General features: G+C 38.2%; 1 protein-coding gene across 6 annotated transcripts in view; it reads right to left on the bottom strand.

The window, feature by feature from the left end:
* Nucleotides 1-894: 894 nt before the first annotated feature.
* FAM13B (family with sequence similarity 13 member B) overlaps nucleotides 895-16,275 on the bottom strand; it is a 39,994-nt gene continuing 24,613 nt past the window's right edge. For 2 of the 6 annotated variants that reach the window (XM_015875675.3, XM_085532080.1), the window contains 13 exons: nucleotides 15,798-15,852; nucleotides 15,161-15,308; nucleotides 12,847-12,912; nucleotides 11,470-11,680; nucleotides 9,560-9,689; nucleotides 9,038-9,119; nucleotides 8,545-8,774; nucleotides 8,286-8,369; nucleotides 7,087-7,182; nucleotides 4,849-4,932; nucleotides 4,590-4,762; nucleotides 4,083-4,184; nucleotides 895-3,207 (listed from right to left, as the gene is read on the bottom strand). In XM_015875675.3, the coding sequence (XP_015731161.2) occupies nucleotides 3,084-3,207; nucleotides 4,083-4,184; nucleotides 4,590-4,762; nucleotides 4,849-4,932; nucleotides 7,087-7,182; nucleotides 8,286-8,369; nucleotides 8,545-8,774; nucleotides 9,038-9,119; nucleotides 9,560-9,689; nucleotides 11,470-11,680; nucleotides 12,847-12,912; nucleotides 15,161-15,308; nucleotides 15,798-15,852 (1,585 nt within the window). In that variant the 3' untranslated portion in view covers nucleotides 895-3,083. The remainder of the gene's footprint in view (nucleotides 3,208-4,082; nucleotides 4,185-4,589; nucleotides 4,763-4,848; nucleotides 4,933-7,086; nucleotides 7,183-8,285; nucleotides 8,370-8,544; nucleotides 8,775-9,037; nucleotides 9,120-9,559; nucleotides 9,690-11,469; nucleotides 11,681-12,846; nucleotides 12,913-15,160; nucleotides 15,309-15,797; nucleotides 15,853-16,275) is intronic. The other 4 variants (XM_085532079.1, XM_085532081.1, XM_015875678.3 and 1 more) reach the window with 3 other exon arrangements.

The raw sequence follows: 16,275 nt of genomic DNA, 5'->3' as shown, positions 1-16,275 counted from the left end.
ATGCTCATCGCTCAGCAATTCTTTCAGGCATCCATTGCTTCCACCACCACGTCCAAGCCAACTTAAGTCTTCCAGAAAATAACAAAGACTTAGTGCTTAATGGCTGGAGCCGCTAGAGGGCATTGTGCTTCTAACCTGAATTCTTAGAAAAAAAGTCTCTTTTTATTCCATTTATACCCATTGCCTTACAGACACGGTGTTACCTTCCAGCCAGACACGATCTACCCATACACAGCCATTAATCCACTCATATGTAGCTATAAATATTTGTTCTTTGGAGAGATTCAGCCACAGGAGGAAACAAAACAGAACAAAGCAGTTCCAAACATCATCTGAACATGCCATCACCAACACGCTATGAATCATCCATTTGTCAAGAGAAAAAGCATCCTCCTGTCCACAAGTGTGTGCAGTGACAGTGTTTACTAGCCACAAACACAGCAGTAACTGCTTACTTTGAGGTTTACAGATCATAATAGATAGAGAGACAATCAACTTCTGCTCATCAGCTGTCAGTGAACTAACCAGCTTTCTCCCAAAGTGGCTCCTGCAGGAACAGGAATTGATCAGGACTCACAGTTTCCCCCTGCACCGTCACTTAGCAGGACCTGCAGCCCCCACTGCAACATGCCACAGGTCAGACCAGGAAGGAGCCAACGTGGTCACTTCGCTGTTGTCTCTGCTGAGAGGCAACATCTGAGGAGGCAAAATGAGGCTTAAGCTGCTGCAGGTTCATTAAGGGCTGTCTCAATGGCTCTGCTGGCAGACTGTGTGACTCAGACCTGCCTGAACAACACCCTGACACTACAGACACAAACAGGAATACTGAAGGACTCGGCACTTGTTTTTAAGAGGTGGTAGAGGGGGAAAAAAGCATGATGAGGAACGAAGATATATGACAATAAAGGTTAAGGTATTTTTATTATAAAAGTCTATACAATGAGCACCAGACATAGCAATGCAATTACATCTGGTTTAGTTATATATATATTCCATATCTATATATCCATATAGATATATAGGTTTTGCTTTTACCAAAGTAAAACTGTTATATCACAAAATGCCTAATTCTACCATTTATTTATTGCTCAACAAGGATGGCACAAAACACACTCGTAGCATAACTGTTGCCATGCTTATCTACTATACTGAATAAACAGCCAAACACTGCATAACAAACACAAAGCAGCTGTTAATTCTGAATTGGAATCAGTCTGATCACTCACTCACTTATAAAAATATTGGAATCATATAGATTTAAGCATTATAAAGGAGGAATATATTATTTAAAACATTTAAATAGTGCATATTGACATTCTGCATGTGGTATATAAAACACAAACATTCATGTACAACGCTATACAGTACACATTAGTTTCAATGTTTGGATACACCCGTGTCTGCAGACTGATAGAAAAGGAACTGAAGTGTACATTGCACAATGAAACTGAATTAAATGGATAGATGCTCTCACAGACTACTTTAACCTCATCGCTCCCTACGGTCCCAGACCATCTTGCCATTAAAAAAAGAAAGGCATCCCACCAGTGCTCAATAGTTTTAGTGCTTCTCTTCTGAATTCCAAAACCACATTGCCTACAAGCAGAATAAAACAAAACAGGAAGGATTCTACAGTACACAGATGAAACCTGAGCACTAAAACGCTACTTCCAATCTATTTCATATGCTTCATGACAGAATAGCAAGCCTATGAGGTTACATGCCAGCCACTTCTTACTTGGAGAAATTCATTTTTGGTCTTTCATAAAGCAGTGTGAATAATAGCTGGGTTGACATTAGCCAGTCATAAACACATGCAGTGGGAGGAGGTGCATGCAAAACATGGCCACGATCAAACTGATACACTGAAGGAAAAAGGAAACCAACTGAGAAAGCACCAATCCAAATTAACACTTAAGATTTCGCCAGATCAAAACCAGCTGCTGATGGCTGCTGCAGAGCACAAAGCGAGCTAAATCATCATTCAGCACAGCAGATGTGATACTCAAAACATTATTTAGATTCAACTGTGAAGCTAAATCATGCAAGGCCCATAAACTGTTTTGCTTATATCGTAAAGATTAGATATTTTTATTCTCCAACTGTAAAACAAAACCGTGATAAACAGCAGTAATTCCTTCACTCAGAGCTGCCCGTTCAGCCTGTGGTGTGCGTTAACTACGCTGGTTTTAGCCCTTATAGCACATTTATTTCAGGTACTGCGGGTTTTTAACTGACCTCAGCCAGCACTTTCCTGCTGGAGCTACACAAGACCGAGCAACACCAGATTCTTCACACACTGTAATGTGCATTAAGTTCCTCAAATCTGCTGAAAGAGGAGTTATGCAGGATCCAACTCAGACAAAGCACTTTGCCACCACTAGCTGATAAACCAACAAGATTTACAACAGTCACGTAAGACTTGCAGGCAGCACGTGATACAACTTTTCAGCTTTCCAGGTTTTAAAAGAAACCACGTAAGGTCACTTCCTTGTTTGTCCACTGCCATCTTTACCTGGGTGGAAACGTGACCACTAACAAGCTAAATCTATAGACGTTAACTGTTACTGTCACAGATGCAATTTAGATTACTAGAAATAAAAGTTGTTCCACAGCAGTTCTTTCAAAGGGATTACAGGTTGGCTTTTAAACATCCCAGGAAAAGAAAGATGTATTTTTAATTTGCTTTTTCCCCCCCTACAATAATATAGGCAACAGGAGTACTTCAGTACAGCATTACAGTATAAATCATTTCTTCTATAATGCAAAAGTTTGGTAATAAAAGTCTCAGAGTTCTTGAATGCCAAAGAACAAAACGCTATGGTTGCTTTGGAACAAGGTGGATATATCCAATACAAAAGAAATTGATGGAAACTCTGCTAAAGTCAGCGCAGTATCAAATGTATGGATCTTATTTGCTCTCTGGACAGAACCCACCTACCCTTCCAACAGCTTAGAGTGGCACCACAGTAAAGTGCACAAACTGCATTCTTTCAACAGTGCATGATATATGAACATAAGCACTCAGTAAGTACAGTGGTAATACAAGCAAAATGTTATTCAATGGTTTGGAGGAACCTAAGTTAAATTGATTTTGAAGAATCTTGTTTGCTGATAAGGACTTCTAACAGCCTAAGTTTGGCTTTAATTTTCTTGTACTCCCTGTACTCATCAAGCATTGGAACCCGGTCTTCTTTCTGCACATTCCTGTAGGAAGAAACACACAAGTTTCAGGATAACGCTCCGTGATGCATCGAACCAAACAAGAGCAGAAATGTGCAGTTATCTTAAGAGAGGAAAAGAGACGTCTGCCAAACAGTTCATCAATTACACTGTCACATTTTAGGCCCTTGCAGTTCAAATTGCCATCACCTAAAAACACCCCACCTGACCGACAGCTCAGCAGCATTTATCCAGCACAGCTTTAAAACCATCCTCTTATGTTCTGCAGTTTTTATTTACAGGATATGAAGGCTTTCACTTCTGGTTCTGTTTATACACCAAACAACAACTCAACTAAACTGAAGTGAACTTAAATTTTCACACTATGCAGACTGACTCACAAATTGATAGCAGAGAATTGGTCTTAAAATAAATTACTCAATTAAGAAGATTTATTTTTAGGCCAACCATTCGTTATGGTTGGCCATTAAAGTCAAAAGGAGTTACGTCTCCAATTCAGCAAGCGTATGACAAGGCCACGCTACTGAAATTTGTATGGCTAATGGTCCAGGAGTTTTTAGTTAAATGAGAAAGCAATAACAAGTGTATTGAAACGAGTCAAGAAAACGACTGCCTCTTCTTAACACGCTGTTTTATCATGAGGTGATACACCCTGAAAAACCTCTTTGATACTTCTTTCATTTTCATCACTATGCTCTCCAGACTGTAACAGGTGAAACAAGGCCATAGAGCAGACTTCCTCTGCTACTAAAAACACACAACAACATTGTCTCCCTCCAAGAGGGTGTTACAGTAAAGATCAGACTGTAATTCACTCGGCAAAATCCATAAAAAGCTAAGGAAACATTTGGCTATAAAAGTGAAGCTGCCATCCAGCATCTGCTTTTCCGCTAACAAACCTTCCATTCTGCTGATAAAACTCCTCTTCAAATTCTCGCAGTGTCTTGCGTAGCTTCTTCTTCTCGGCTCTGGCTTTCCACAGCTGCTCCAATAATTCAGGCCTGAAAAAGATCGTCGGCCATACAATAAAATTCAGATTCTTCAGAAGTCATTCAAAAAACACCTGAGCTAACTGAACTAATACCCAGTTCACCCTGCTTGTAAGGCAAACAGAATCTGACTGTGAAATATTGAAATTCAATCAGTAGTTAATAAAAGGGTGCACGTTTTCTGCTCTCTTTGCAGCTTGAGTAGGCTGGAGAAGATTTAGAAGATAGTAAACAATTCTCTGAACACAAAAAGAACTCAGACAATGTCAGAGGAAATAATGCTCACTCAAGCCAAACAGCTCCTGAGAAATACTGAACATGTCATTCCTTCCCACCCAGCACCATATTTGGTACCATGACTAAGTGCTATCAGTACAACTTCTGTAACAGAATTGGTCATTTCCTATTTATACCCACATAGAAGCAGCTCGGGTGCTTGACAGCCTGAGGTCCCGGGTCAGTTTCTCTTGACCATCTTCAACGTCAGACTCCGAGTTCTCAACCGGGCTTAAAACAGACTGTGTTTGGACAGCAGATTTTAAGATATCGTTCAGGTCTGGAGACAAACCATCACTTTCCTCCTCTTCTTCCTGAAAGAGAAAGCAGAATTCAAACAAACATAAACTCCCTCCTGCAAGAGTTGGGAGACACATTTTGTAAAGTGCATTGTACACACCTTAATTTCTTCAAAAAAGTGGGCAGTTTCACCTTCAATGATGGGTTGTAACATCTGCCCCCGCCGCTTGGTTGATGGTGAACCCTGCAATAATTCAAGCTCATTTAATTATATGCAAATAGACATTAAATGATGACCACAGTCAGAATCCTGTTCAAATCACCTAATACTTAACGGTCTGTCTTTTTTCCCCAAAGAAAAGGCTACAAACAGACTTAAAGAGCATAAACAAAACTGCCCTGAAATCCAAAAACTCTGTTGCCCCAAACAGAAGTAAATGCTGCAGCTTATCATTTATGTATTGAAACTCTTATACTCTTCTTTGAACTTCCAATAAAAAGCAATTGCCCCACATGTTGTGAACAAAATCCATAATGCTGAAAGCCATCTCTGAAATTCATTCTTGTCCCTCCTAAATTACAGAAAAAAATGAAGCTATATAAGGCCAGAGACATTTTGTATCCCTGGCCTCAAATGTGGTTGGAATAATCCTGCCAGCTTCTCTTTCCAGATTACCCTGAAGCCCAACAAGCTGTAAAAGTAACCTGTAGCTCAATATCTGTACCTGTTGAACTCCAGCCTAAGCACGTGCCACTCTGAGGTACAGGTGCTGTTATCAGCTGCCTGTTACACACATGCCATTATGCTCTGCTCATCCCGTTATGGCTGGACAGGATAAGCACTTTAAACTGATAGACTTTACAAACAGGAGAAAGGTAGAACATGAACACACATAGACAATAACCCATCAGAGAACTTCCATTAGTGATAGGAGATTCCTGCTTCTTGATTTCCATACAGGCTATGGGTATATGATCAATACCCACAGATACCCTCACAGATATCTCAGGGAAGCAATTGCCACGTAATTTAAAAAGCAATTGTTTAAATACCTGGCATAAAATATAGCCTACCTACAAGCTACCACTGAACTATAGAGAGCTCCACTTATCAGTCTTACACACTTCAATAGCAGAGGCCTGTGAAATACTTTGCCTGTTGCCTACAGCAAGAACAGGAATGTTGTCACTAAGATCTCTTCTAAGTTTAAAATTCTTCCAGCTGAACATTGACCATCACTTTGTTTCACAGCTTAAATAAAAAAGACTGACATTCATAAGACTATGGATAACATGACATGCATCTCATTTGAAGAGCTGGATTTCTGATGAGAAATACAACAAAACCCAACCAGTCAAGGACACCAAAACCCAACTGTGGCTCAGCAGTCATGGAGAAATGCTTCAGTGTATCAGAACAAATTCTGTGTTTACAGAATTCAGAAATGGATTCTGACATCAAGTTGCCCTGAAAGGGGACTACAATTTAAATCATGTTTTCCTATAAAAACAACTATTCCTTTTTCCTTATGGATTTTGAGTAATATTGAACTGGTTTCTTTATCTCAATGTTCTTTGCCTGAAGCAGCTGGTTAAGAACAGTGAGAGTCAACACAGACTGCAGATTAAGTTACTGCTGAGTAAGCCAGTGCCCAGTTACTTAAACCTGATAGGGAACTGCCTAACAGTGTGCAGCCCCCTCCTTCTAAAAGGGTTAATAGCTAATATCAAAATTCCAAGTCTGAGTCAGCATGCAAGAGAACAAGACAGCTATTTGGTTGTCAGTCCACAACTGCCTTATAGGTCACAAGAAGAAAGGTTAACTCAGTCATTTTGAACAATAGGGAAACTTTTCTTCCTTATCTCTTCAAGAGGGGAAAGGGAAGAAAAAGCACTGCAAGCTAGAAGGAAATGAAGTGAAAACATGACAAAAGAGCAGATGATGCACAGATGCTGCAGGCAGGTGTCAATAACATGGTTCTCACTAAGGAAATAAAAGTGAATGAAGTGATTTTAATGGTCATCCCATCACTCTTGCCTCTGGTAACAGTAATCTACTTCAGAACAGAGGCAAGCTTTGTTACAACTGGTGTTACTCTTTTACAGAAGACTAATACCATACACACTGTGGATCATACCTAGCAGGGTGACTTGCAAATGACTCAGCCAAGGAAAGTTACAACAACTTGTTTACTTCCACTGGGAACCATTTACTTCCTCAGAGCTGTCAAGGTAACAGACAGCCTTGAACTGCTGAGTTCTCAGCAGTAAGCCAAACGCCTCAACTACAACACCACCTTATACCTTCTAAAAGAAAGGCATGTTTTATTACTAGCTCTTCTAAACCCATACTAGCAGTTCTAAAAGGGAAAAAATATAAATAGCATGTTTTACTCACAAGAATAGGAGTAATGCTTGCTCTAGTTAACATTTGTTTTACAAGTCTGTATCTGTCATAAAGTGGCTTCACAATATGTCTTTCTTCTCTAGTAACCTAAAGGCAGAGAAACCACAGAATTAATTATACCGGTCACTGAATAATATGCAAGCAAACAGAAAGCATTATGCTTCTCATGCCAGGCCACATACATTCCAATTAGGAACATAAAACTAGTTTGTGTGTATGCAATGGAGTTTATGGAAAGGAAAGGAAATAAGCTGGTGTTTATTTCCCCTTATTTTTCCCACTTTAAACTTCTTCTAGAAAAATACCGAGTTAAGACTCCTTAAATGTTAGATGAGCTTCAGTAGAAGTAAGACCTCTAAAGACCCTTAGAAAATAAGGGGAAAAAAGGGACCAAGAGCTGTGGGAAGAGACTGTAACTAGCAATGATGATGACTCTACAGGAGTGACAGGAAAAAAAAAGATGAAATTGTAGATAGATTTAATCTGACACCTGATTGTACTCTCAAATTCTAAAAACAAGGAAACTAGAAGATTATCATCAACACTTACTGGCTCTTTCTCTAAGGGGTTTGTAGAGTCAGTACCAGTAGCACTAACACCATTATTCTTCTTGGGCTTTTATAACTGAAAGGCTTGATCAGATGTATGCAGTAGTGCTGATTACTAAGTTGGTGCACAAAGTCCAGAAGGCTGATAGAACAATGTCTGCAAGCATCTTCTGATTGGACAAGCAAATGCTTATCACTGTGATTAAAACCTCAGAACTCTAGATACCTGCTGCCAGTCAGTTCCTCCAACTTCTATATCCCCAATTATATAAGATATCTGCTACATACTTCAGAAAAGTGTCTCAATGTTTGTTTCTGTGAAACCCATAATAAACTTACAGAGTTTTACCTAGAAAATTTGCTTCACAGAAAAGTACGACACCAACCTCCAGAAACCACTTTGCAAACTCCAGTAAACCACTGATCAGTGATAAAGGACCTACGTAAAGAATCAATACACAAACCCTCATTTTCAGCAGTTAATGCAGTAGTTTCATTGGATGGCAACGTGGAAACAGACAGATCACTGTTTGGAAAACAATAATAATCAGGTATTACTGATTATTATTATTACTCCTGCACAAGAAATCCCATAGTCTGAGTGTACATTAGCACAGTTTGATGAAGTAGAAGAGGTATTACCGGCCGTCCATGTTGACTTTCATAATACAGGAGACTTTTCTGGAGAGATGTTTTCTCTTCTACCAAATGGTCCTTTGTCATTTTCTGTTGTTAGAAGAATTGTTCGTATTAATCAAAAAGTCACCTGAGCAGTTTCTCCACTGTATCAGCTACAAATGCAACTTAACTAAAAGCCAAGATTAATTAATACCATACGTCCCACCTTGATAGATTTAAAGCTGTTCAATATTGGCATTAGACACCATAATCTTATGCTTACTTTTATATCTTCTGGCAAACATCTCTCAACTCGTTTTTCCTTTAATCTTTTCAAAATGAGTTCAAGTGTAGCTTCCTTGGTGGGCTTCTTCTCTTTCTGCACAACCCGCATCTCATCCCCATTTTCTTCATCTTCTTGGTCAAGAGAGGAACCAAAGCTTTTTGGTAGAGTGTTGCTTCGTGGACGTGCTTGAGGTATGAATTCTCCATCTGAGCTCTTCTGCTTTGCATCTGAAAACAGAGAAACTACGTAACCCAAAGGTTTAAGAGAACCAATTCCTTCAGTTTGTTTAACTGCAGAATGAGGATCACAGCCACTTACAAAGGTAAAGTTTCTCTTCTAAAAACAAAGCCACAAAAATGAATTTCATTTTGCTTTTGGAATAGATCAGAATCTAAAAGTTGAAGATTTGAACTGTCCTGTGGAACTGCGCTGAGTTATCACTTCTATTTCAGTCATACATATGATTTGTTTTTGTTTTTGCATTCCTTACCTTTTATTTGCTTTCTTAATTTGGTAAGGTCAGTCATCCATTTTAAAACTTTTGGATTGGCTGCAATATCACTGTAGGAGGGCTGAAAAGTAATACAAAATATTATATAAACATGTTTATAAATAATCTTTAACATTTCATAAAGCACGTGGCAACATTTACGGCAGCAAGATGACCAGTAACATCAATGTTGTTCAGAACAAGATCAGATCACAGTGCCAACGTAATGAGCATTTGTGAAAATAAGCTTGAAATAAGGCACCAGAAGTTGATTCAGAGAGAAATGAAGATGCTTTTGTTTTTCCATTGGCTTCATCAAATATCCCTTCAGTCTAACTGAACACCACCACCTGCCCATCAGGCACTGTAGCATGTTTTCCTCATACGGTTGTTCAATTTGCTGCAGAAAGCAGCATATAACAAAACTACTCCATGAGCTCACAGTTAGTTTTTCAGTGATGAAACAAGAAGTAACTTGCCCTACCACGCAGCCATTTATCCTGAATAAAAGCAGTAACTTACCTTACTGTTTTTCTCTTTTTCAAATTGTTCCTCAAACTGCTTTATTTTTTTCTGTAGTTTCTTGACAAGCTGATAAGGTGTCTTGTCTTCCCTTTTGTCATCTTTTGAGCTGAAGGATGCTCTTCGTGTTCTGTATTAAAAACATTTTAAAATGTAATTTCAAATGATTAAGCCAGTGAAAACAACAGTGTGTTAGGCTAGCAGATGACTAACTTGTTTGGTTTGCTTTTTCAGTTCATAATATATTCTTCTCAAGCTTTCAGTCAGAGCTTCTTACATACTCAATCAAAGCGCTACCATCCACTGCCTTCAAAATACGATGTTATTTTCTCCTCTCTGACTTCAATAATATCCCTAACTGAAATAGCTCTTTGGTGAAAAACACCATTTGAAATTCAAGTACCGTCAATTACATTGTCATTAAAACTGCTCAGATCTTTCTGGTGGCTAAGTTGCTTATCTAAATTACAAGATTATCTGTACTTCTTGAAACATTTGGCACAAAACACAGCCTAGTCTAGAAGCTAACACTGAACAATCCTGGTAATTAGGCAGCTCCACTTATCTGTCTTAGATAACTTAATAGATCCTTATCTTAAATAATGATAACAACAATAATAATATCCATCATCTAATCTGTTTGGCTTTCTAATACATTTCTGCAGTATGCAACTCTGGTTTTCAATCTCTTATTGCACTCGCTCAGCTCCTTAACATTTGTGCCTTATAAAAACTCTGCATTTCAAGACTACACCATAGGAATTTTCTAGTATATGTATTACACAAGGTGCCTAAAAGACCTCTTGGTGCAGCCAGTGACATCTACATAAGTCAAGATATAGTATTTAGAAATACTAATCTGATCACATACTAGTGTAGATCCTTATTAGTTTCAGAATGAGAGCAGCTATTAGAATCAGCACTTTTCTACAGGTCAGTCTCATACATCATTTTAACAGTACTCATCAACTGCAGTTTGCCACTAACAGGAGAACATTTGGGAAAGCACCTTTTGTATCAATGAACTTACGACAGAGAATTGGAAATTCTGGAGTTGGTCTTTCCTGTTCCAAATTTTCTCATTTTTATGGGATTATTTCTTCCCAAGTAAGCATGCTGATTTTTTTCTCAAATGGCTTTTCATATTAGCAGTATTATGAAGTACAGGCCACAGGTTATTTACATTATTATGAAGACCGCACAAATAACTTGCAGCTTCTTTAATTACAACTCAGCTTCTACACGCTGGGTTAAATTGGCTTCATCCTCTATACCAGCAAGAGAAAACCTTCATCAAAAGACCCTATAACTTCATTGTACTGCTGTCTCACCTCTTTCCCTCTAACAGCTGATGCTTTCCCTTCTGAATGAAGTCCAAATGAAGAACATTCCCAGTTTATTACCACATGTTTTTGTTGCAAGGATTTGTGTAACCCAGCTCACTTTACTGGGAGTGGATATATGAAACAAACAGGAAATCTCACAACACGAAAACTGATACTCAGGCAATTGGAAAAAAGTTACATAAAACCACATCATAGCATCCAGTAAAACCTGGTAAACAAAGGATATAAATAATGTCTTCAGACCAGGAAGCGGCATTACAACAGGTTACCAGAAGCCCAGTCTGAATGCCAGGGAAAAATCTCTGTCCTATTTTTATACTCTTTCCCTAAGCACCTGCCAGTGACCACTTTGAGAGACAGCCATCCCAGATGGATCTCTGGTCTGACCCAATATGGCAATTCCCAGGTAAACAAAACAGCCAAATGGCCGTATATTGATACATTTGACCTTGGTTTTCAGTTTATTTATCATACTATAACGAACTCACGATGTTTTCAAGCAGTGGAATTTTCATACCAGAAATATCTGCCACAATACCCACCAAATTGCATTTAAGTTCATACCTAACGAAAGAAAGTGCTTTGGATGAAGAATCCAATGTTTCTGGATCATGTAAGAAACGCTGGCTTTGCCCAAAGTCCAAACTACGATGCGACAATATGGGGTGACAGTCCTCCTCCAATGGATGGTTGGTCATTCTTCCAGCCTGTGGGGAAAGCTGTGCTTCTCCAGATTCACTGTCTTCCTGCCATGATTTAAAAGCAGGAAATGGATCTGTAAGATAAAAAAAAAGGGAAACAAAATGGTGCTTGTCTGTTAACAGAACTATGAAGAAGAGTCAAAAGGAAACAATTGTGTATGCGATACTTAGTCTTGTATGCTATAAAGGATGTGGTGTCATACACAAAGTGAATAAAAACAGTGGAATACATCAGAAAGCTACAAATTCTGTCATATAACAATTGAAAGAAAAACATACTGAAATGAAGTATGCACACTAGGATCCCTTTTTCAAAGTGTTTCTTAGGAGTATGCGTTTCTGAACAGTTCAACAGTGTAAGAGAGCGTTACTTATTTACTTATCAGAAATGTTATGGTAGAACAACACACTTATTGCCTCTTGAAATGCACTGCTACAGAAATTAAGTTCCATGCCTCACATGTGAGCTCTGAAAGATTCTCCTCTTGATTTTGAGCAAGACAAGCCTGATAATACCTCTCCAGGTACAATACCACTTACTTTGCCTTTTTAAAGGAGTGTTGTTGGTGTGACTGTTTTTGTTTGCTTTTCCGTTGCTGTTGTTTGTCTGTTTGTTCTCTAATATATGTATAGTTTAAACCCAGCTTGACACCACTGAGAAAAAGAGATATTTTAGTTTGTGGAAGGGGAATTCTTTCAGGCAAGGGATTCCAAAACAATTTACTGATTGTTTTTTCACTAACCCTATTAAAAAGTTGGTTGCTGTGATCCCTTACAGTTCTCAGCTATGGTTGCCTTGCCATCTAATAAGAAGCTGACGATGCCCTCCAAGTACTTTAATTGAAAATCTCCCCCTTCCCTTTCAGAAGTTTTGCCCAGTATTTTCCAAATCAGAAATCTTGAAAACTGGGTTCAAAGTGTGCAGAACAACAATAAAGCCCACAAAGTAATCTTTGAAAAATAAATGAATAAGTGGTAACCCTTGTACCTGCTTTCCAGAGCGCATTCACTAAGAACTATGGCAGTTTTGCTTAGGGAATTATTTTTGTTCTTTCTTTAGTTTGTTAAGTTAGAATCTTGCTTGCGTATGCAGTACAAGATACAAGGGGGCCCTTAAGGAAGAAAAATATTGCAAATCAGAGCATTCCCAAATAAGGGACAGCAGGTGAAGGGTTAGTTAGAAAGCAAACCATAAACTATCAAAAGGCAGATAACTGAATGTATGGCGAACCATACTTACCCTCCCCTTCTCTCTGCAGATGCATTGTTTTGAAATCAATGAGGGGAAAAGTGATAGGGCATGGCGCTAATAAAATGAAAAAGAATGGCAAAAATACTAAAGTGAACACACAGCACAGTCAGAACAAACCATACATAACATGTAAAGCAGGAAGATACAGTACCAGGGGAAAAAAAACACCATATTTTGAGCCAGGCCCTGAACACTCTCAATTCTCAGGCAACTGCAGTGGCAGGTAACGATGCTCAGACCTTTGTAAGTTTGAGCTGTTTACCCAAAAGGTTTACAGAACAGAAATAGTAAAAGACTTACTGCCATTTAATAAGAGTCTTGTGCATCTTCACAGTAACAAAAGACAAGTTCCACATACAGTTCTGTTCATAGCTTGTAAATAAGAGATGGCAGTGATTTCCAAAAAGAGGATGAATACAGAATAAAAACACTCAAACACAGATTATCCAGTCTGCATTTCCCCCTATTAAGGCAGCAAGCATTTTGTGCTCATTTTCAAGAACCCCATAGACTACAAGTCTTTAGATTTAAATCTGAAATCATAGGATTTAATAATCCAAACCTTTTGAAAGATTTGGACCAGCAGATTTCTTTGCAAATCCAATGTAGTTGAACAGAATGCTACAAGGACATGCAGTGCCTGAGATCCCCACAGCCATTCTAAAAAGGACTGAAGAACAGCCAAAACTGAGAACTTCACCACACGCAAATACCACATCTTGGACAACACCATGATATTACTACTGAGAATCACATAGCATAAATTTATACAGGTATCCTACATTCTCTTTGAAGTAAAGATATACATGTATTTGGATAAGTAAAACCAAAGTAAATTCTATGAACAGATTTAAAGAAACAATGGAAATGGAATCCACACGTGTATTGAGAACATGTACTAAAAGTTAACACAGAGACTGTAACAAAACATAACATGCAAGTAAGCAATGTAAATAAATATTGACAACATAAAGCAAGTATTTCACAGTGAATCAAATTACAAACCTCATCATTTCTAAAGGGTTAAAAACAAAATTCATGCAGGGAATTCATTTGGAAAACAGCCAGCTTTGGTGACAAGTTATTGTAAGTTACCACTATTGGAGCTTTGGGAGCTTTATGTGCTGTCACGCTACAGTTTCACATTGCACTGCTATACCTCAAATGTACGTAGTTTACTGCACTAAGTTTAATATTTCTAACACAAGATAAAAGTAACCACATTCATTCTCTGTTACTTGTGCCTTATTGATGCCTAACGACAACAATTTAAAAGCATCTACAAAAAATAGCTGCCACTGGAACCATCAGTTGGAAGTTAAACATAATCCCTGGGTAGTAAATCTGCTTTAAATCTACCACTTCCCATTGAAAATTAGTGGATGGGGGTCACCGTCCTGTTGGTGACAGTTCACAGTACTTTAAGCAAACTAACAAGTGGACTTTTTTTGTAAGGTTGATGATTCGGATGATTCGACATGACAGAAGAAGAACAGCATATAAAGAACATGTAAAAAGACAAGTACTTTGCAAAGATTATCAGCAAGTGTCTTGCTGTGGTTAGAGAACAGAGAAGTTATGATTCTATACAAGTAGAAGGACAGCATAAGCAGTCATTTCCACATATCTGAGCAAGGAAGTTCAATTGAGTTATAATTTCAGGGACTTGCTACACCTAAAGGCCATAAGGAATAAGATCATAAATGTGTATTTCACACTTCTTGCTCTCCCAGAGATCATATTGACTGTTAACTTGTACTTGAAAATTTAGGCTGTTTCACTTTGTCCAGTGACCAGGAAACCAATACTGGACTTTTCTGATGCTCAAGACGAGGCAACCAACAGACTTCTCAGACTAAATCAAATGTAAATGGCTATGCTTAGTAGTTCATTGACCTTAAGCCAAATTCAGCTACTATGAGAACTTCAGCAACTCGGATCGAAACAAAAAGAAAACCACAAAATTCAACATGAACAACAACTGCATCATAAAATTCAAAGTATTTATAAGAACTCGTGTGAGAGTCCTTATACATATGCAACATTTTTTGCATGAAGCTTAGGCTCTTCTGCTTTCTTTAGCTGTTTTGTTTTTAAAGTCCCTTCTAAGTTGCACAAAGATCTGAAACAAGACAGGACCTATGCTATACACAATACAACTGGCCAAGTCATACAGGAATGTTTCATTCAGATGAAGCTAAAGGGAAAGTGTACAAGTTACCAGAGTGCTTCTCTTACTTCGTAGAGCATTTCATGTATTTGAAGTAGCTGAGTATATAATGAATTAAAGAGCAAAAATTACCTTCCCATTTGTCAACATCAGATGCATTCTTCAGATCTAGACGTGGTACTTGGACACTCAGAGCTTCCTCAGGAACATAAACGTCACCATCCCCCGACACCTCTGAATCAGTATTTGCATTGAGATCGCAAGCTTTGGTACTTGAATCCTGTATAAAATAACAGCACAGAACAATTCCATTCTTATTTAGCAACTGGAAACAAATTAACTATTTAGTGCTACTCCTAGAACTTCTGGAAACTCTTAAATATATACATATATAGATATATACACGTGTATACACATATACATAGATACACACACACACACACATATATATACACACACACTTCCTTACTCAAGTAAGGTGCTCCCATGTTTCACAAGGAACTACAAACAAGCTCCTTTTCCCCTCCCACAGTATTAGCCAATTATTGGCATGACAAAGCATTTCTTACACGAGATACATAAGCATAAGCTTGTGTTTCAGCCCAAAATTTCCAAAAAGCTGGATAAAATCTGGCAGATTTTGCAGATTTTGTGGCTACCCAACCAACACAACATAGATTACTAAGAGTTACATTCACAGGGATTTTTTTTGCATGACTGTATTTATATTTATGAGATTTTGCATATATAAATGAAATCATCATCTTACCAGGAACATTTCTGAAGATATTCTATCATTGCCATCAACCAAAATACTATTTTGCCTAGAAACAAAACAGACCCAGTTAACATTTTAAATGCTTTTCACTCTCACATACAGTATCCAGTTTTAGCAGATATGCAATTGATTTCTTTAAAGGCATCACTAGAACTCTGGAGAGCAAAAGTTGGGTTGCTTGGGGGTAACAGAGGGTGAGGCCCTCTGCTCTTCACAATTCCCAACTGAACAGCCTAGAAATAGAAACAGCTCAAACAGGGAATAAATATTTTGAAACAAATGAACTCAAACTGAACGCTCCAATCAGTGCTTAATTCAATTGCATATGAACTTGAAATTTTCTGGCTAATTACTGTTACCAGCACTAATTCCCACATGGCTGAGTGATACATTACGCCAAAATGTTTTAAAGAATATCTTTTTTTGTTTCTCTTGGCAAACTGATTCTGTTACATTCTCAAAACTCAAG

The sequence above is a fragment of the Coturnix japonica genome, unplaced genomic scaffold (assembly GCF_054131305.1).
Source record: "Coturnix japonica strain WE unplaced genomic scaffold, WE-NBRP24 Scf048, whole genome shotgun sequence".
NCBI classification, from domain to species: domain Eukaryota; kingdom Metazoa; phylum Chordata; class Aves; order Galliformes; family Phasianidae; genus Coturnix; species Coturnix japonica.
The sequence above is the reverse complement of the archived record's forward strand: the minus strand, read 5'-3'. Positions and strand labels throughout refer to the sequence as shown.